The following is a 22,646-nucleotide window of genomic DNA, read 5'->3' on the forward strand; positions in this document are numbered from 1 at the left end:
CTGTGGTGGTCCCTTTCCAGCGGCCCGCACGCTGCTGAGCTCACCGCTGGAAACCTTCCTTTACTGCGGCTTCACTGCTCCGTTTCCGGCGGAAGTGAACACCGCTGAAATCCTTCCCAAGCTGAATATGGCTTAGGAAGGGAAAAGTACCCGACTGCAGCGATTTTTTTCAATCAACCGCCCAAACTCTGCAGTAGCCGTCCCTTCGGGGACGGTGAATTTCGAACCCAATATAAACTAAATGGTACACTCTTAAAGGGGGTGCAGGACCAAAGAGACCTGGGGGTATACATATGCAAATCTTTGACAGGACAAGTTGAGAAGGCTTTTGAAAAGGAATATGAGATCTTTGGTTTTATAAATAGAGGCACAGAGGAAGGATGTCAAGGCCTTGTAGAGGGTAAGAGGAGATTTAGCAGGATGATACCAGGTATGAGGGACTTCAGTTGTGTGGAGAGATTAGAGAAGCAAGGATTGTTCTTCTTAGAGCAGAGAAAGTTAAGGGGTGACCTGATAGAGGTATTCAAAATTAGGAATGGTTTTAATAGAGCAAGTAGGAAGAAACTCTTTCCTTTGGCAAGTGGGTCGGCAACCAGAAGTCATGATTAGAACAATTATCAAAAGAACTAGAGGGGAAATTAGGAGAATATCTTTCACACAGAGGGTTGTTAAGATCTAGAACGCATTGGCTGAAAGGATAGTAGAATCCGATTCCATTGGAACTTTCAAAAGGCAATTGGACATGTACTTAAAGAGGAAAGATAAGCAGGGCAATGGGGAAACTGCAGGGGAATGGGACTAATTGGATAGCTCTTTCAAAGAGCTGGCACAGGCACAATGGTCTCCTTCTGTGTTGTATCATTCTATGATTCTAATATTGGTTAATGATTTGAGATAGATTTAGAAAATGATAAAATTTAAAGCTCAGACCCTAGCCATCTCAAGAAAGAGACAAAATTATATTGCTTTTTAAGTTCAGTATTATTGGGATGACTATGCTGGGAAATTAAGTGATTGATTTTTCCACTGTGACACATGAACTGCTTCAACCATTTATATTCCAAATGAAGGGTAATATAAATACAATATTTGTTTGGATCACACCTGCTTGAATGCAGTCTTTTTTCTTCGTGTAATTATTTGATCACGCAAGTTTACCTGAGATTCAAAAAGGGGGAAAAGAGGAAAAAAATCCTGGAAATGATAGGTGATGTCAAAATAGGGCTTAGTCATATTGAATAGCCTGCCATTGCTCATTTAGCAGCTTTGTGCATAAAGTATGTACACTCGGGTGAAGTACTAGGTGATATCAAATGCCTACAGTGCTGTATCCCAATATGAGTCAGTGTTTTCAGGAGAATTTGGGAGAAAATTGTCAGGAGGATAGAAGTTGGAAGTTCTGTAGTGATGCTTTTTCAATAGCATAATTGGTGCAGCTTCAGATATTATGGTTTTGTTTTTCAATCCTTCCCCATCCTCGTATATCCTTGTACCATGGCTTTACTTAGAAGAAATCAGAGCTTACTTCAGTTGTCGGCACACATGTCCTGTTGTCCTCTATCGTGGGATAAAATATTGTTGTTGTTTACATGTTTACATCCCTTCAATCTAGTTACTAGCCTGCTCGCAGCACTTTCAAGAGTCACAAATTACACCCTCTGTGATTGTGGTGTCTTGACCTCTCTGTGGAATTTGATACAAATAACCTCTTTCTGCTCCTTGGTCCATCTCTGTAGCACTGCTCTCATTTGGGTCCAATCCTACCTGTCCCAGTGCAGCCTGCACATCGTTTTCAGTGGCATCTCCAGCTCTGCATGGGCTTTCTCCAAAGTTCTATCCTGGGTCTCCCATGATCCTTGTCAACATGCTGCCTCTCTGACATTATCCTTGGGCATAGAGCCAACTTCCACATGTGTGGCGACTGTGCCCAATTCTAGCTTGACTCCACATGACCACTCTGCTGTCCAATCAAATCATGGATGAGCGAGAAATTTGCTCAGCCTGACCTGATAAGTGCACAAAGTTGGTGTCATGTTTTTGACTGAGCTGAGCGACAATTCCCATACCCTCCACTGAAACTGCATGTGTCTACTTTCTGGCTTTGCTGCATCTTCATCAACAGACTTCACCAGTCTTGCTACTTTAAAGGTGCTATATAAATACAAGTTGTTGTTGACTTCTGAAGCTGCAAATACACAAACTCCATCATGTTCTGCACAACTCCCACTCTGATCACCTGTGCCCGCAGTCCTGAGCTAGCACCTCATCCCCCAGTGCATTATAATTCAAAATCCTTGTTCTCAAATCCATTTATGCCGACAAAGCAACTTGTTCCTAACCTGCTCCCTCTGCTGCTCTTCTCCAGGCACTACTTTTCCAATTCTGTCTTTTCCAGCCATCAAAACTCCATCCTCCTTAAATTCCAGTTTGTCTTTAAAGCTGGTCTCCTGCACCAAGACCCTGAGCTGAGCTACAATCCCCATATCCTTTCCTTTATCACGGCCATCTATTTTGAATTTCATCCTTACCTCGCCTTCAGACTGCTCCTCTTTCTCTGCCTCTTTCTCAGTGTCTTGCATTCCTTCTCCTTCTTTCTCCCCTGCCTCTCTCACATTTTTTCTTTCTTTCCCTCTCTCCTTTAATTCTCTTTCCCTATCCCTCTGCTTCAACTTGGGTAGGAGAATTTTTTTTGTTTGACACTGCACTCTGGAAATGTTTACCTAAACCAGTCCACCTTGTTTTCTCCACATCAAAAAAAGTTTCAACATCTTTGTCCATACCATACCTTCAGTCACCTCTTGCTGTTCAAGGTTGGTTCTCACCTCTGAATTATGGGCTGGACTTTCGGCAGGTTTGCAACCGGGTTTTCGCCGCGGAGGGTCAAATCGCGGCGAAAACTCGGTCGCAAAGCCCGGGCAGGATCCTCGGGTACCTGTTTGTGGCGACGCTTTCAAGTACCGCTGGGGAGAGATGCGCCAACGTGCAACAGCTCTGATCGCTCGACGAGAGTTTCGACACTCTCCCGACGCGTACACCGCACCCAGAATAGCGACAGGTCAAACCTGTCGGTGCAGACCAGCCAGCAGCGGTAAGAATGAAAACCTGCAAAAAAGTAAGTTTATGTTTTTATTTTTTAATTTTTTTGCAGCGATTAGATAGTTAAGGGTCTTGTAAATATTTTTGGAATGTTTCTTGGAATTTTTTTCCTCTCCCAAGGCCTCCCTCATAGCGCTCCCGGCCCCGGACTAAAGTTGCCAAAACTTGCGTTTTGCGCCGCAAATGCTGGTGCAACGCCCCCCTTACCGATGCCTGTAAAGGCCGAAAGTTCGGCCTAAAAACAGTAGCGCAGCGAAAACGGTAAGTTTCACGTATCGCTACCGTTTTCGCCAAAAAACCCTGAAAGCCGAAAATCCGGCATTATGTTTTACTATGTTGAAGGTGTTACATACATGCACATTGCTACAAAAGTAGTATTAAAACCTGTTGGATTAGTGCTTTGCACTGTCTGCTTAATTTGCATTGTGCCCTACCTTGGAGTAAATTTTATAACTCAATAATAATTGTTCTTTTGGATGTGTTATGGCTTTCAAACACTGATATATTAGCAAATTCATTTACCCGTAATGTAATTGCTGTTCCAGATACATGCTTGGTCTTTCAGCTATTCCAGCCATTGTCCAGTTCGTGGGATTCCTTTTTCTTCCAGAAAGTCCACGATGGCTAATGCAAAAAGGCAAGACTCAGAAAGCACGCAGAGTCCTGAGTCAGATTCGTGGAACCCAAAATATTGATGATGAGTATGAGTCCATCAGAAATAGCATTGAGGAAGAACAGAGAGAAGCAGGAGGAGGTAAGCTTGTGAATGCTCTGTAAATAAAAATATTTGCATGTGTAATTATTTCCTGCTTGGCTTTTTAGAGGGGAGAAGGGAGGGAGCCAGACACTTGTTCAGTTTAGTTTCAGTCTAGAGAAAATTCACACATCAAGTATGAGCTCAGTTTTGTACTGTAATTTATCCCGTCCTGACAGAATAAGAAAATTTGATACATCTGGGCTTTTATCAGGCACATACAAAAACTAGCAGATCTTCTAAAGAACATTGGATTGAAATAACTGCAGGATGTATATATGAAGAAATCTTTCAGCTTTACTTTTTTAAAAAAAGCAACAGCTCTTCAAATTCTATTTGTTATATTTTTTTTCTGTATATTTTGTCAGTGGTAATAATGTACTTTCTGCAGCTCTCATTTCAATAATGCAGCACACCAGCACAGAACTTTGCTTATTTGAGTTGCTTCCTTACTAGTTTCATTTGTTTTACTTTAACCCATTGTTTCATCAATGTAAAACATTCTCAACCAGAATTATTGCAATTTTCTCAATCTATTTTATGTGAGAAAAATAGTCTGCAGCAAGTTTATTGAGGGTTCTGATGTACATTGTTTTAAACATGTACATTAGATTGGAATATAACTTTTTTGACAAAAATTGTTCAATAGTTGCACAAGTAAAATGGATTTTCTTCCTCCATTTTCCCACTTTTTATTCCTTTTCCAGAAGGCAGTGACTCAGTGTTCTACAATTGCTGCAGTGCACCTTTATTCAAGTGGCCATTCTTCATTTCGAAGCTCAAGCAATGTCAGAAAATGATTGTAAAGGAACTTCAACAATAAATTAGTGTCCCTCGGCAACCGACTCTATGCGATCAGACAAATAAACACACCAGGAGAGTCTTTCGAACAATACGTTAATGTCACGAGAATCTAGCACAAGAAAATCTCAGATGCTTTGCTCAGCATCTTGAATAAGCTGCAGGTGTCAGAAATAGTGGAAGATTTGGCTGCTGCTGCATAAGTGAGTGACATGAAAGGTGAGAAGAGTGGGGACCCTGTTATCACGAGGAAGAAGGTGGTAGATTGGAAGCACAGACAATGCAGTTGTCATAGTCAGGGGGCCTGTCCATCAAAGGAGGGAAAACTTCAGTTAAAGAAGACTTTTTAGCAGCTCTGGTGCAGAAAGTGGAATTGCTGGAGTAGGTGAGGTGAAGAAACTGGGAGAAAGGGATTTTCTGTTTGTGGTGGGAAAAAACAATGCAAATAGATGTACAAATCTGTGGGCATAAGTTTGTGGAAAGCCCATTGTCAGAGATTAAGGAGAGTCCCATAATAGAAACATAGAAACAGAAAATAGGTGCAGGAGTAGGCCATTCAGCCCTTCTAGCCTGCACCGCAATTCAATGAGTTCATGGCTGAACATGCAACTTCAGTACCCCCTTCCTGCTTTCTCGCCATACCCCTTGATCCCTCTAGTAGTAAGGACTTCATCTAACTCCCTTTTGAATATATTTAGTGAATTGGCCTCAACTACTTTCTGTGGTAGAGAATTCCACAGGTTCACCACTCTCTGGGTGAAGAAATTTCTCCTCATCTCGGTCCTAAATGGCTTACCTCTTATCCTTAGACTGTGACCCCTGGTTCTGGACTTCCCCAACATTGGGAACATTCTTCCTGCATCTAACCTGTCTAAGCCCGTCAGAATTTTAAACGTTTCTATGAGGTCCCCTCTCATTCTTCTGAACTCCAGTGAATACAAGCCCAGTTGATCCAGTCTTTCTTGATAGGTCAGTCCCACCATCCCGGGAATCAGTCTGGTGAATCTTCGCTGCACTCCCTCAATAGCAAGAATGTCCTTCCTCAAGTTAGGAGACCAAAACTGTACACAATACTCCAGGTGTGGCCTCACCAAGGCCCTGTAGAACTGTAGCAACACCTCCCTGCCCCTGTACTCAAATCCCCTCGCTATGAAGGCCAACATGCCATTTGCTTTCTTAACCGCCTGCTGTACCTGCATGCCAACCTTCAGTGACTGATGTACCATGACACCCAGGTCTCGTTGCACCTCCCCTTTTCCTAATCTGTCACCATTCAGATAATAGTCTGTCTCTCTGTTTTTACCACCAAAGTGGATAACCTCACATTTATCCACATTATACTTCATCTGCCATGCATTTGCCCACTCACCTAACCTATCCAAGTCACTCTGCAGCCTCATAGCATCCTCCTCGCAGCTCACACTGCCACCCAACTTAGTGTCATCCGCAAATTTGGAGATACTACATTTAATCCCCTCATCTAAATCATTAATGTACAATGTAAACAACTGGAGCTCCAGCACAGAACCTTGCGGTACCCCACTAGTCACTGCCTGCCATTCTGAAAAGTACCCATTTACTCCTACTCTTTGCTTCCTGTCTGACAACCAGTACTCAATCCACGTCAGCACACTACCCCCAATCCCATGTGCTTTAACTTTGCACATTAATCTCTTGTGTGGGACCTTGTCGAAAGCCTTTGAAAGTCCAAATATACCACATCAACTGGTTCTCCCTTGACCACTTTACTGGAAACATCCTCAAAAAATTCCAGAAGATTTGTCAAGCATGATTTCCCTTTCACAAATCCATGCTGACTTGGACCTATCATGTCACCTCTTTCCAAATGCGCTGCTATGACATCCTTAATAATTGATTGCATCATTTTACCCATGACTGAAATGGAAAAATCTGAGGGATAGGTAGAAATGGTAGGTGCAGTCAATGATCCTCTCCATATTAGCATAAGAATAGGGAGTGATGCCAATACTCCAATTAAGAGATTGGGGAGAAGGCCCTGGATAGGATGAAGCAGGAATTGTTCCACGAGAAACGAGTGCTGCTGGACTCCAAAAAGTTCTCGGTGAGAAAGTGGTGTGTAAGGTAGGCTAAGTTTAGCCAATTGACCGTATGGTAGTGATTGACAGCGGTTGGCGTGCTCGTTGAGGAAGAGTTGGAGAGCCCAGAAACCTTTATGAGGGATGAAGATATTGAGCTTAGGTTTTCAAACTAGGTTCCATGGGCTCAAGTTTCGGCTCGAGTTGTTCCTATTTTTTTGGAGCAACTAGTTTAGAATGGAGTATCTTAGAAATTGCAATTCTCGGCATTTAGTTTGCTCCAATTCTAGTGAGTTAGAATAGTTTCATTTTAGAACAGTTTTTTTTTTCAAAAGGGGGCGTTACCAGCCATTTACGCCTGTTTTGCAAGTTTAGGCAGCGAAAACTTACTCCAAACTAACTTAGAATGGAGTAAGTGTAGATTTTTGTACACTCAGAAAAACCTTGCCTACACTTCATAAATCAGGCATAGGGAACGAGAGATAGGGGAGGGGAACGGACGTTTACAAGCATTAAACATTTCACTTTTACAAATAAAGAGCCATCACCAATAATAAATGATAAATAAATCAATAAATCAACCAATAAATCAATCCCAAAAAATTAAAATAAAAAAATCAATCAAAAAAATAAAATAAAAATTTTAAAAATCAATAAATAAATAAAAAATTAAGTTTCTACTCACCTACTGCAGCACTGAGAGCCCTCCAACAGCGTGCTGGGACGGGGGCCCCCCAGGACATGCCGGTCGGGTGGGCCCCGCCGCCGACCAGGACTTCGGGCGGGGCCTGCCGCCGACCACGACTTCGGGCGGGCCCTGCCGCCGACCAATACTTCGGGCGGGGCTGGCCGCCGACGCCAAAGACTTCGGGCGGGGCCCGCCCCCAGCAGACGATGGACTGCTGACCAGGACTTCGGGCGGGATAGGGGTGACGTTCCTTCGCCCAGGGTTAGGGTCGTCGCCCACAGACAGGACGCGCTGGGAGGGCCAGGAACTACTGCGCATGCGCGCAGCTTCCACTGCGCAAGCGCGCAGCTGCCAGCACTGTTTTTGGTGCAGGGCTGTAGCTCCGCCCCGAGCTGCTCCTGCTGTGCCGTGCCAAGCTGGAAATGGCCCTACAGATATCGGAGAATCGCGAGGTAAGTATTTGCCGCTTTTTCAGTTTTACAAATTAGACGGGCCTCTCCGATGTGCGCCGTTCTAGCAGGGGTCCGAAACTTGAGCCCCATGACTCTATCGTGGAGGTTTCCTGCGGTCATCACATTTCCGTATTTTTTTTTTTAAGTATTGAGTTCTACTAGCACATTTTGGTTGCATGCATTTTTTTTTAATGGTTTCTGTAACAATGTTGTCTCTCAGCAGTGAGGAGAATGTGAAATTGTCAAATCAGTAAAGCACAAAAGAAGATATGTTGATATAAGTAGAGACTAGATAAGGAGGGTTATAATGAGAATGCAGGTAGGTGGAGAGAAGGATTAGTGGATTAAGGAATTGCTAAGTGACTATTTTTCTTGGAACAATGCAAAAGGAGATCTATGAGAGCCAAAAATTTCTCACCTTTTGTCTAATAACATCTATGACCATGTTGGAATATTTAGTGCAGACCTAAAATGTCTGAGCTGATCACTCCCTTAGTCGGGCCTAAATTTCCTCAATTGTCAGAGATCTACTGTTACTGCCCAACATCTACTTGTATAGTGGTGTAACCTGAGTCATAACAATAATGAAACCGCATGTGTGAACTGAACACTATAGTCGCGCAGAAATGTTTCTCCAATCTTTTTTTCATATTCATTCACGGGATGTGAATATCACCAACAACGCCAGCATTTCTTGCCCATCACTAAATTCCTCGAGAAGGCGGTGGTGGCTGCCTTCTTGAATACAACTACCATTTCAGAGAGCCGTTGGGAGTCGACCACATTGCTGTGGGTCTGGAGTCACACATAGGTCAGACTGGGTAAGGATGGCAAATTTCCTTCCCTAAAGGACATTAGTGAACCAGATGGGAGTTTATGATAATCCGGTAGTTTCATGGTCACAATTTCTTTTTAATTCTAGCTTTCAAAAAAATTCCAGATTAATTTAATTGTTTTTAATTTAAATTCCCCAGCTGTCATTATGGAATTTGAACTTGTGTCTCCAGATCATCAGTCCAGGCCTCTGGATGACTAGTCCAGTAACATAACCATTATGGCAGATTGATGCGCCTGTTAGATGCGGCAAATTGCAATCCAATAAGTGGATTTATTTTCCATATAATATGTGAATGGACTGAATAATATTTACAGTGAATTTTAATCTATTTCAGAAGACATTATGACATTAGAGGGCTGTAACCACATAGGTAGCACGTGGTCTGGCAAAGACCAGGCCTGGTGGTCAGATGGTCTGTTGCACTACACTCTGGAAATGTTGCAGTAATGCCCTGATTCAATCTTGAGCTTTCTCTCGTTAATCAGAACATATATCTATTCTATTATTTGACAATGAGTAAAATATTAGCCAATATCTGAAACTGCTTTCAATTTCAAGGGGAAATAGTGAATCCAAAGATCGGTTGAGAGTACATAGAAACATACAAAATAGGTACAGGAGTAGGCCATTCGGCCCTTCGAGCCTGCACCACCATTCAATATGATCATGGCTGATCAAGCAACTTCAATACCCCATTCCTGTTTTCTCTCCATACCCCTTGATCACTTTCGTCGTAAGGGCCACATCGAACTCCCTTTTGAATATATGTAACGAACTGGCCTCAACAGTTTTCTGTGGTAGAGAATTCCACAGGTTCACAATTCTCTGAGTGAAGAAGTTTCTCCTCATCTCGGTCCTAAATGGCTTACTCCTTATCCTTAGACTGTGACCCCTGGTTCTGGACTTCCCCAACATCGGGAACATTCTTCCTGCATCTAACCTGTCCAATCCCATCAGAATTTTATATGTTTCTATGAGATCCCCTCATTCTTCTATATTCCAGTGAATATAAGCCGAGTCGATCCAGTCTTTCTTCATATGGGAATCAGTCTGGTGAACCTTCGCTGCACTCCCTCAATAGCAAGAATGTCCTTCCTCAGATTAGGAGACCAAAACTGTACACAATATTCAAGGTGAGGCCTCACTAAGGCCCTGTACAACTGCAGTAAGACCTCCCTGCTCCGATACTCAAATCCCCTAGCTATGAAAGCCAACATACCATTTGCCTTCTTCACCGCCTGCTGCACCTGCATGCCAACTTTCAATGACTGATATACCATGACACCCAGGTCTCGCTGCACCTCCCCGTTTCCTAATCTGTCACCATTCAGATAATATTCTGCCACCAAAGTGGATAACCTCACATTTATCTGCATTTTATTGCATCTGCCATGCATTTGCCCACTCACCTAACCTGTCCAAGTCACCCTGCAGCCTCTTAGCATCCACCTCACAGCTTACACTGCCACCCAGCTTAGTGTCATCTGCAAACTTGGAGATATTACATTCAATTCCTTCGTCCAAATCATTAATGTATATTGTAAATAGCTGGGGTCCCAGCACTGAACCTTGCGGTACCCCACTAGTCACTGCCTACCATTCTGAAAAGGACCCGTTTATTCCTACTCTTTGCTTCCTGTCTGCCAACCAGTTCTCTATCCACGTCAATACATTACCCCCAATACCATGTGCTTTAATTTTGCACGCTAATCTCTTGTGTGGGACCTTGTCAAAAGCCTTTTGAAATTCCAAATGCACCACATCCATTGGTTCTCCCTTGTCCATTCTATTAGTTACATCCTCAAAAAATTCTAGAAGATTTGCCAAGCATAATTTCTCTTTCATAAATGCATGCTGACTTGGACCGATCCTGTCACTGCTTTCCAAATGCGCTGCTATTACATCTTTAATAATTGATTCCAACATTTTCCCCACTACCGATGTCAGGCCAATCGGTCTATAATTCCCTGCTTTCTCTCTCCCTCCTTTTTTAAAAAGTGGGGTTACATTAGCTACCCTTCAATCCATAGGAACTGATCCAGAGTCTATAGAATGTTGGAAAATGACCACCAATGCATCCACTATTTCTAGGGCCACTTCCTTAAGTACTCTGGGATGCAGACTATCAGGCCCTGGGGATTTATCGGCCTTCAATCCCATCAATTTCCCGAACACAATTTCCTGACTAATAAGGATTTCCTTCAGTTCCTCCTTCTCGCTAGACCCTCGGTTCCCTAGTATTTCTGGAAGGTTATTTGTGTCTTCCTTAGCGAAGACAGAACCAAAGTATTTGTTTAATTGGTCTGCCATTTCTTTGTTCCCCATGATAAATTCACCTGATTCTGACTGCAAGGGACCTACATTTGTCTTCACTAATCTTTTCCTCTTCACATATCTATAGAAGCTTTTGCAGTCAGTTTTTATGTTCCTTGCAAACCTACTCTCATATTCTATTTTCCCTCTCCTAATTAAACCCTTTGTCCTCCTGCTGAATTCTAAATTTCTCCCAGTCTTCAGGTTTGCTGCTTTTTCTGGCCAATTTATATGCCTCTTCCTTGGTTTTAACACTATCCCTAATTTCCCTTGTTAGCCACGGTTGAGCCACCTTCCCCGTTTTATTTTTACGCCAGACAGGAATGTACAATTGTTGAAGTTCATCCATGTGATCTTTAAATGTCTGCCATTGCCTATCCACCGTCAACCCTTTAAGTATTATTCGCCAGTCTATCCTCGCCAATTCACGACTCATACCATCGAAGTTACCTTTCTTTAAGTTCAGGATCCTAGTCTCTGAGTTAACTGTGTCACTTTCCATCTTAATGAAGAATTCTACCATATTATGATCACTCTTCCCCAAGGGGCCTCGCATAACAAGATTGCTAATTAATCCTCTCTCATTACAGAACACTAAGTCGAGGATGACCAGCTCTCTAGTTGGTTCCTCGACATACTGGTCTTGAAAACTATCTCTTATACACTCCAGGAAATCCTCCTCCACCGTATTGCTACCAGTTGGTTAGCCCAATCTATATGTAGATTAAATTCACCCATGATAACTGCTGTACCTTTATTGCACGCATCCCTAATTTCCTGTTGGATGCCATCCCCAAATTCACTACTACTGTTTGGTGGTCTGTACACAACTCCCACTAGCGTTTTCTGCCCTTTGGTGTTCCGCAGCTCTACCGATACAGATTCCACATCATCCAAGCTAATGTTCTTCCTTCAGCCATGAACTCATTGAATGGCGGTGCAGGCTAGAAGGGCCGAATGGCCTACTCCTGCACCTATTTTCTATGTTTCTATGTTTACTATTGCGTTAATCTCCTCTTTAACCAGCAACGCTATCCCACCTCCTTTTCCTTTCTGTCTATCCTTCCTGAATATTGAATACCTTTGGATGTTGAGTTCTCAGCCTTGGTCAACCTGGAGCCATGTTTCCGTAATCCCAATTACATCATATCCATTAACAGCTATCTGTGCAGTTAATTCATCCACCTTATTAGGAATGCTCCTCGCATTGAAACACAGAGCCTTCAGATTTGTTTTTTTAACACTCTTTGTCCTTTTAGAATTATGTTGTACTGTGGCCCTTTTTGATTTTTGCCGTTGATTTCTCTGCCCTCCACTTTTCCTTATCTCCTTTCTACCTTTTGCTTCTTCCCCCATTTTACTTCCCTCTGTCTCCCTGAATAGATTCCCATCCCCCTGCTATATGAGTTTAAACCCTCCCGAACAGCATAGAAACATAGAAAATAGGTGCAGGAGTAGGCCATTCGGCCCTTTGAGCCTGCACTGCCATTCAATAAGATCATGGCTGATCATTCCTTCAGTACTCCTTTCCTGCTTTCTCTCCATACCCCTTGATCCCCTTAACCGTAAGGGCCATATCTAACTCCCTCTTGAATATATCCAGTGAACTGGCATCAACAACTCTCTGCGGCAGGGAATTCCACAGGTTAACAACTCTCTGAGTGAAGAAGTTTCTCCTCATCTCAGTCCTAAATGGCCTACCCCTTAACCTAAGACTGTGTCCCCTGGTTCTGGACTTCCCCAACATCGGGAACATTCTTCCTGCATCTAACCTGGCCAGTCCCGTCAGAATTTTATATGTTTCTATGAGCAAACACTCCCCCTAGGACCTCGGTTCCAGTCCTGCCCAGGTGCAGACCGTCCGGTTTGTACTGGTCCCACCTCCCCCAGAACATCTCCAGACTATACGCCTTTTTTTATGCCGAGAAACCTTCATTCTTCTGGCACCTTCGAGGGTGAGCCAGCACTCGACCTCTGTGAGAGCCCATCAGGATTGGTTGAGAATGCCATAATGTTTTTGAAAAATAGACCCTACAAATTTGTCTACCATGCTGAATCTAATGAGTTAGTGAGGCAGCAAGTTGAAAAAACTTTGAGCAGTATATGTTGCCATACCTTTTGATGCCAGCATAAATCTATTTTGTTAGTCAACTCTACAAATGGATTGTTCATTCGGCGTTCAGTCTCAGTGGAACATCAAATAACGTGAATCTCAAATTTGCAATCATTTGGGACTACATTATTCTGTAAAGATAAATTGTTAACATTTTTGGCCACAGAGTTTATTTTTGCAATGTGGTCTTTTATATTGCTGAAAGTCACTGTTCTTACCTACCTAGCTGTAAGTATAATATGTCAGCGCGCACAATTGCCAAAACCTGATGGCACTGGTTGCTTTGGTAGATCATCATAGGCAGTCCCTCGAAATCGAGGAAGACTTGCTTCTACTCTTAGAATGAGTCCTTAGGTGGCTGAGCAGTCCAATACGAGAGCCACAGTCCTTGTCACAGGTGGGACAGACAGTCGTTGAGGGTAAGGGAGGGTGGGACAGGTTTGCCGCACATTCTTTCCGCAGCCAGTGCTTGTTTTCTGCATGCACTCGGCAATGAGACTCAAGGCGCCTCAGCGCCCTCCCGGATGCACTTCCTCCACTTAGGGCGGTCTTTGGCCACGGACTTTCAGGTGTCGGTAGGTTTGTTGCACTTTATCAGGGTGGCTTTAAGGGTGTCCTTGTAATGTTTCCTCTGTCCACCTTTGCCTTGTTTGCCATGGAGGAGTTCCGACTGGAGTGCTTGCTTTGGGAGTCTCGTGTCTGGCATGCGGACAATGTGGCCTGCCCAGTGGAGCTGATCAAGTGTGGGATGTTGGCCTGGTCGAGGACACTGATGTTGGTGCGTCTGTACATGGTCCTGTCTCTGAGTAATACAGGAGGGCAGGTATTACTACAGCCCTGAAGACCATGAACTTGGTGGTAGATTTGAGGGCCTGGTCTTCAAACACTCTTTTCCTCAGGCGACCTCAGGCTGCGCTGGCGCACTGGTGGCCGTGTTGAATCTCCTCATCAATGTCTGCTTTTGTTGATAAAAGGCTCCAGAGGTATGGGAAATGGTCCACGTTGTCCAAGGCTGCACCATGGATCTTGATCGTGGTTGCTAAGGTAGAATGGAGTCTGTGGCCTGCAAGTGCAGGTTTGGAGGCGGGCCCGCTATCAAAATGGCCCTCATTGACAGCGGATCGGGATCCCGTCCAAACCCGCCTCCATGTAAGTTTCTGACCTGTCAGATCTGCGTTTGGATCGCAGACCCGACAGCAAGCGGCGGGACAGGTAATTACCATAATTAAAAAGTACTTAAATACTAATTTGGCGGCTTAAAAGCAGACACTTACAATTTTACCAAACTTCTGACAGGTTTGCCAAGCCTCAGAGAATATGGCAGGTAAGTGGAGTCAGGTTTTCAGTGAATCTCGATTGCTTTAGCTAGTTAACAGCTGCAGAATTGGTATAAAAGCTACCATTTCACAGCTGTTCACTTTCCAATATCAGAAGCTGAAGCCTTCAGGCTTTGGAAGAAACTTTTAAGCTGTATGGACTTTTGGAAGTGTTTGCAATGAACTCTCTGTTCACTGTCACCTTCTTGGAGCAACCTCTCACAGCTTTGACGGGCGCTTCTGTCTTCTCAACCTCACCTGCCATTTATTCCAGCAGCATCGGTGCCCTTGAAAAAAATCTCAGCTTGGTCCTTAGAATCTCACCATAATCACCCCCAACACCAATATCACTAAACACACCAGCCTCACCATCAACAACGCCAATCTTCTCCACAAGCACCTGATGCTGCACAGTACATAGGGCATCAGCACCCGACCACATTGCTGCCCAGGAGGCCAGTGATGGGACGCTGTACACCCTGACTACCACATGATGCGCCAGGTTGGCACTACCCCACACCAGCACCATAAAGCATCCCTGCAATGTCCAACCCATTCCTTTCACACTCATCACCATTGTGGGGGTACCCTTATGTCTCACCATTCACTACAACTCACGAAGCCACTTCCAAAGGTGCCCACAGATCTGTCCAAGAACACAAAGTGCTGAAAATAAAGATTTCAATGTTTGGCAACACATCAAAATGAACTATACATGAACATTGGCTAAAGGACCAAGTGCCTACCTGTGTGTGTTGTTAGTTGGTATGATAGGACAAGAGTGAGTGTGAGGGATGGCGAGTGAAATGGGGAACTGATGATATAGATAGAGAGAGGGATGGGTGGAGGTGCAAGGTAAGTTGATGTGAGTCAGGATGTGCAGGGGTAGAGTAGGGAAGGCAGAGTGATGAGGATGTAATGAGTGGCACAGCAAGATGAGGTTGAGTGTGGCTTTGCAGTAATGTTTCATGATCTACTGAGATAATTGAAAGGTTTGCGCCACTGCAGCCAGGTCCTCCTGACGACATCCCAGCCTGTGCCCTCTTGTGCAATGTGCAACCAGGCTGCGTTGGAGTCCTGGGGAGGTCTCTTCTGCCCATTGGAAGGGAAGAGGACTTCCTTGCATGCTGTGACTCCCTTCATAAGCATCTAGAGGGAGTCGGGGGAGAGCCTGGGTGCAGCCGTGCACCTCTGTGCAACAGTGCTTGTCAGTGTTTGCAGGACCTCAGTGCTGCAGAACACTGACAGAAGAACTGTCAAAAGCAATGTGGGCAAGATCCCTTTAAGGAAACTGGCGGATGACGGGTCATCAAATGACGTCATCAAACCAGCTTCCTATTAATTGGCTGGGAAACACACACGGCGGGCTTAATAAGCCCCATCATCGGAAGGAATGGGCTTACCACACGCCACCAACCATGGCCGCATTGATCCCGCTGCATGTGGTCAAACTGCGGCCTGTGGGTGTATTCAGTTTAACCAATGCCCAATTTCTGGATTAAACAGTGGCACTTACAATAACCAGAGCTGAACAAGATCATTATTGCATAGCACTAGCTGCGATCAGATGAACACAGTGTGACAGAATCCAATGTATCCAGTTTTTTTCTTTACAGTGGTAGTAACACAGCCATAACTGATCAGTGTTCTTTGTGAAATTATTTTTTTGAAGCCTTTAATTATTCATTCTACTTAATAGTGCAATACTGTAGCTTTAGCTATTGATACAAAAGAAAGTCCTCGAACAGTTAAACCTTGAACTAGTGTTCTGTTTTCAGATAGATGTATTTAATTCTGCTGTTGCAGTTGTCATGGTGATGAAACATGAAGGTTTCCCAAGAGTCCTTGACTTGCAGCATTTCGAATTACATAGTTTGAGACTGTCAGTTCAAATCAGTGTCTCAGCATTAGATGGGTTTTGATGAAGAAGACTCTTAGATTTTCAGGGCTTTACTAAATATTTATTGTGTTCTGCACCAAAGACCAATCCCTATGTATCTATTCACTTCGATCCAGATGCATATCTTCTAACATAGCTTTCAAGTTTTGGGGGTTTTATGCTAGATATTTTCTGGGATTGAGTGTCACCAGTCACCTTGTACCCTATGTATATATTTTTTCTTGCCAAATATCTTGTATGATGACGACACTCAGGGATTGTAACAGAAAACCCTCCTCTGTACACTGGCTCCTAGAATGTATCATGCCACAATGTGATTCTCCTCTCCTTCAAAGGCCAATTCTTCACAGATCTAGACATGGGCTTTGAAGGAGCATTTGGGTTTCTTTCACAAATGCCCTTCGCGCCATTCCACTCTGCAAAGAGGGATTTCCTATACTAAATGCTGCTGCACACACTCCATGTTCTTGCCATCACCTTCCACCCAGATAGTCTGACAGAACTTTGTGCAAATCGGCAAAGGTGACCATCCCCATTGGAAAGCGCTGTATTAGTGAATCCAACCCGGCACCATTGGGAACTTGCAATGGAAAGCATTGTGTAGTGCAGCTGATTCAAAAAGGTTTTTAAGTCACTTCACAAACTGAATGCGTATTTTGCGGTAAGGAAGAATAGGTAATCCAAAATTATTCATGCAATGCCAGAGGTTGCAGAACCTATTTCATCTGCTGAAGGGGCTGCTCCTAAAATTTTGGTTGTGCTTTTCCACCCCCCCCTCTGTTCATGCTTGATCACCTAGTGTGCAGAGGGGTGGGGGTTAGCGGCGCGACGAACAGGTTGGAGGACATCCTGTATGGTTTGCTCCTGGGTCGAGCAAAGATCATCATTCACAGATCCAGGATGCGCAAGTTCAATGGGAGTGAATGCTCCAGATGCTGGTCCCTCTTCCAAAGCCTCGTACACACCTGGACCTTGGAACAAAATCACACGGTCTTGCGACCGGCAGGCAACATACAACATATTGGGGCCAAAATTGCCCCCCGACCAAAAAGTAAGCGCACTTGCCAATCTTGAAGTTTTTTCTCCGCCCCAATCCATGGGGCGGATCTTGCCTCAATATTCAGGTCTTTGTTCTGTCTTTCCGGTCAGTGCAGTGTTGAGGGGTGGAAGCTGACGCATCACAACATCCCTCCCCTTCAGTTAAAGGGGAAGGCCGTTGCAAACTGCATGGGGTTTAATTCGGCCCACTGCAGGGAGGCTTTTGGCTGGACCAGCGGCCCGGTGCCAAGAGGACCGAATCCATGGCCACCATTGTCGGGACAATCTCTGAATCGGTCCAACAATTCAAATAAAATGTGTGCCCTCCCTTTTAAGGGTGGATGCTGGCAACTGCACTATTCTTGTCTTCTGCCCTGGCTGCAGTGCACTTGTGCCCGATGTCTCACCACGTGCAGATCCCACCTGTAATCTATCCTCAAGATACGCACAGTGTCAGTATCTGAGTTGGTGGCTGCGAGTGTGAAATCGAATGACTGTGTTTCTTCATCATCAGTGTCTTGTTGGCTTTTAATACAAGAGGATTTGAGTGTAAAAGTAAAGACGTCTTACTGCAATTATATCGGGCCCTGGTGAGACTGCACCTGGAGTATTGTGTACAGTTTTGGTCTCCTTACCCAAGGAAGGATATACTTGCCATTGAGGGAATGCAACAAAGGTTCACCAGAATGATTCCTGGGATGGGGGGATTGTCCTATGAGGAAAGATTGAGTAGACTAGGCCTATATTCTCTAGAGTTTAGAAGAATGAGAGGTGATCTCATTAAAATTCTCACAGGGCTTGACAGGGTAGATGCAGGAAGGCTGTTTCACCTGGCTGGGGAGTCGAGATCCAGAGATCACAGTCTCAGAACCTGGGGTCGGCCATTTAGGACTGAGATGAGGAGAAAGATCTTCACTCAGTGAGTTGTGAATCTTTTGAATTCTCTACCCCAGAGGGCTGTGGAGGCTGAGTCTTTGAGTATATTCAAGACAGAGATCGATAGATTTTTGGATATTAAGGTAATCAAGGGATATAGGAATAGTGCAGGCAAGTGGAGTTGAGGTAGAAGATCAGCCATGATCTTATTGAATGGCAGAGCAGACTCGAGGGGCCAAATGGCCTACTCCTATTTCTTGTGTTCTTGTGTCTTCCACCTGTTGCTCTTCCACCACTGCCTGGCCAGGTAGCAGTTCTTGGGTATCTGAAAGGAGAAGGGTACAAGGATAAAGTTGTGGTGAGGGGACAGGGGGAAAAGCGAGAGGTGCATGTTTTCACCATTTGCAGCTCGTAAATCAGAAGAGATTGTGGGATGAGGGGGGAAGTGGGATGTGAGAAGGAGGATCAAGTACGAGGATATTGTCCTCTCCTGTCTTTCAGCCCTGCCACTGGCCATGGCCTCATCAATGACTGCTCCAATGATGGCGAGCACAGTCTCCTCCAAGGGGGTTCGGACATACCTGCCTCCCACTGGTTATCTCCTGGTTCCGGTTGTGCGCCACCTTGTCCTACAAGAGAGATTGTGTCAGTGAGTGTGGTGCAATCTGTTTGGTTGATATGGCTGTCATGGTTGAATAGCTGGCAGTGTGAGCAAGCTGTGAGATGTGGGTGCAAGGCTGGCAGTAATGCTCAGTGTGTGAGAGTAAACTGCAGCTATGCATGTTCGGTATGAGTCCTGATTGATAGAGATTGTTGGTGGGTGAGTGAAGGGTAGGTATAGGGCAGTTTCTGGAGGAGCAAGGCAAATCGGACAGCAACTTCCTGATTTCTGCACATGTGCAGATGCCGGAAGTTGCTGTTCGATTTACTCCATAATAATGGTGAATGCTGTTCGCCTCACTGTTATTCTTAACGCAAAATCTAGGCCTTTACTTTTTTATCACCACATCTAGTCTCTTATTTCCATTATTTCCAGTTCCAGTATAATATATTCTACATAGTCCATTGACTAGCAAACAATTGTTTGACAGTAAAACATGTGAATGCCAGAGTGGTTGTATGGTGTTGTTGTCTTTTCAGTTTCAAGTCATTTCACCAACAGTAATACATTTGGTTCGAATGACAGGCCACCTCAATACTTCATTTTCCTCCTCAGCACTCTTTTTGGCTTGCATTTATATAGTGTCTTTCATGATCACCGGATGGGCCAAAGTGCTTTACAGCCAATTAATTACTTTTTTGAAGTGTCGTCACTGTTGTAATGTAGGAAACGCAACAGCTAATTTGCGCACAGCAAACTCCCTCAAACAGCAATGTGATAATGACCAAATAAACTGTTTTAGTGATGTTGATTGAGGAATAAATATCAGCCAGCACACTGGGGATAACTCTCCTGCTCCTCTTCAAAATAGTGTTGTGGGATCTTTTACATCCACCTGAGAGAGCAGACGGGGCCTCAGTTTAAGATCTCATTTGAAAGATGGCAACTCCGACAGTGCAGCACTTCACTGCAGTACTTCACTTCACTTCACTTGACATCCAGGGGTGTTCGGCATTTGGGAAGGATTCTGACGGGACAGGGAGTGTTCCCGGTGTTGGGTGGGTCCGGAACCGGGGGGGTGGCACGCTCTTGGGATGGGGGGTGGGCTGTTTGGGGCTGGGATTGGGAGAGACTTCTTCACTTGGGGAGTTGTTGGCCTGTGGGGTTCCCTGCCGCGGAGAGTTGTTGATGCCAGTTCATTGGATGTGTTCGGGAGGGAGTTGGATGTGGTCCTTGCGGCTGGGGGGATGTGGAGGGGGCATGGGGGCGGGGGGAGGTGCTGAGATGGGTGATTCACCATGATCTTGTTGAATGGCGGTGTGGGCTCGAAGGGCCGAATGGCCTACTCCTGCACCTATTTTCTATGTTTCTACCTATGTTTCTATGAGTGTCCACCTAGATTTTTGTGCTCAAGTCTCTGGAGTGGGACTTGAACCCATTTGAACCTGCTGACACGCAGGCAAGGGTGCTACCAACTGAGCCACAGCTGACTCTATTTGCAATACAACAGAAAATTAACCCTTTTTTTCAAATACACAATGATTATATGTTCTTAAATTAATCTCTAGGATCAGATGACATTCATAAACTATTCAGCCCTCTGAAACCCTCACTTATATGAATAAATCTCAATGAGGTAGAGTTTTATTATATAATGTCAGCACCAGTCATTCCATACATGTTGAAGCTTTTCAGTATCCAGTTTATAACAAAAGGTGACAAATATTGCCCAAAAGTACTTCAGTGGCTAAATCATGTTAAATTTTCAGCAGTAACATTTTTAATAGATTTCTGTGACTAGTTTGAAGATTTTGATTTGACAGGCGTAATAAATCAACCACAAGAGGCTCAATATAACCCAGCAGATACAATAAATTAATTTTAGCGGATTGTGTCCCAGAACAAATTAAAATTGGACCATTAAATTCATGGGTCAAATAAATTTTTCATGGCAGTCTTGTCACATTATTCACATTCTCTGAATTTCCTTTCCCATATGAGTGCCTCTTGGCTCTGTTGAACTGATCCATAATCTCTCCTCACCTCCCAGTACAGCAGTGGCTCCAAAGATGGGTAATTTGTCAGTGAGTAAACGTAAATAGCAAATTATAAGTGGATTTATAAGAATTTAGACTGAGTTGTAAGATACAGCAAATTTGAAAGTTTTAATGCAACTAAGGAAGACTGATTGACAGGCTGTCTCTTTCTCATGCTCTCATTCTTTCTCTCTATTTCTGTGTCTGTCTCTTTGTCACTTCTGTTTCATCGGATATATAGACAATTTGTAAACCTGCAGATTATGGGAAAGGAAAGAGCAAATGTGGTCTCTATCTGTAGTAAAAGCATTACCCTTTCCATCTGGTAACTTTGAAGAGCCTGAAATTAAGTGTGTATGTGTCTTCGGTCGCCTGAGGAAGAGACTATTCGAAGATCAGGCTCTCAAATCTGGCACCAAGCTTATGGTCTACAAGGCTGTAGTAATACTCGCACTCCTGTATGGCTCAGCGACGTGGACCATATACAGCAGACACCTCAAATCGCTGGAGAAATACCACCGACGATGTCGCTGCAAATCCCCTGGGAGGATAGACAACCAACGTCAGCGTTCTCGATCAGGCCAACATCCCCAGCATCGAAATACTGACCACACTTGACCAGTTCCGTTGGGCGGGCCACATTGTTCACATGCACGACACGACTCCCAAAGCAAGCACTCTACTCTGAACTCCTACACAGCAAGCGAGCCCCAGGTGGGCAAAGGAAACGTTTCAAGGACACCCTCAAAGCCTCCTTGATAAAGTGCAACATCCCCACCGACACCTGGGAGTCCCTGGCCAAAGACTGCCCTAAGTAGAGGAAGAACATCTGGGAGGACGCTGAGCACCTCGAGTCTCATCGCCGAGAGCATGCAGAAAACAAGCACAAGCAGCAGAAGGAGCGTGCGGCAAACCAGACTCCCCACCCACCCTTTCCTCTAACGACTGTCTGTCCCACCTGTGACAGAGACTGTAATTCCCGTATTGGACTGTACAGCCCCCTGAGAACTCACTTTTAGAGTGGAAGCAAGTCTTCCTTGATTTCGAGGGACTGCCTGATGATGATGGATAGTGTTCATTTGTGGAAGCTGCAGATGTCCTTTTAGGACGCCCTCGAGCAGTTTTGGGTCTGGAAAATCCGGCTGGAGACTGGTCAACACCCTCCTGGGAGAGTTCAGTCTGACTTGGCTCGGGCGAGGCCATGCATGGAGGCACTGGCGGAGTGACAAGTCTGGGGCCAGGAATACTGCGAGCCAGAGGGAGCGCATCATTCATATCCTGGCCCGAGGAGTCTGATTAACTCACCAGGGGCAGTACAATACCACCACCAACAATCTGAGGGTGCTGTGGCGCCACACTGGAAGGTTCCCCGTGGTCCATGGTAGACCCAGCCACGAAAACAAAACAGGTCTCGGGGGGGGGGGGGGGGGTTGGGGGAGGGGGGGCATCCAGCTGAGACTGCATGCGAGCAGCCACAGTCTGAAAGCCACCAGATATGACAGCATTTAAGACACTCCTTCGACTCTTGCAAAGCTGCGACCACCCTCTCCAAAGCAGCACCGATATGCTCGTTCCCTTGAGCCTTTGCTGCAATGGCAACTGCCACATCACCCTAAGGGTGAATTTCCTGTGGGAATAAAGCCCCGATTAAGACTGCAAACTTTCAGCTTTGAAGGGCTAATAAGACTGGAACACTTTTTTGTCGTCAGAAAGCTGAATTTGGATCCAATGGCCGTCGCAAACTTTGCAGTGCTAATCAGGGAAAAA

The 22,646-nt window shown here is 44.7% G+C and overlaps 1 protein-coding gene across 2 annotated transcripts in view; it reads left to right on the forward strand.

Annotated features, from left to right (window-relative positions):
• LOC139278575 (proton myo-inositol cotransporter-like) overlaps window positions 1-22,646 on the forward strand; it is a 243,509-nt gene that overhangs the window by 101,399 nt on the left and 119,464 nt on the right. For both annotated transcript variants that reach the window (XM_070897498.1, XM_070897499.1), the window contains exon 3: window positions 3,642-3,850. In XM_070897498.1, the coding sequence (XP_070753599.1) occupies window positions 3,642-3,850 (209 nt within the window). The remainder of the gene's footprint in view (window positions 1-3,641; window positions 3,851-22,646) is intronic.

This window comes from Pristiophorus japonicus, chromosome 13, assembly GCF_044704955.1.
Source record: "Pristiophorus japonicus isolate sPriJap1 chromosome 13, sPriJap1.hap1, whole genome shotgun sequence".
Lineage (NCBI taxonomy): Eukaryota > Metazoa > Chordata > Chondrichthyes > Pristiophoridae > Pristiophorus > Pristiophorus japonicus.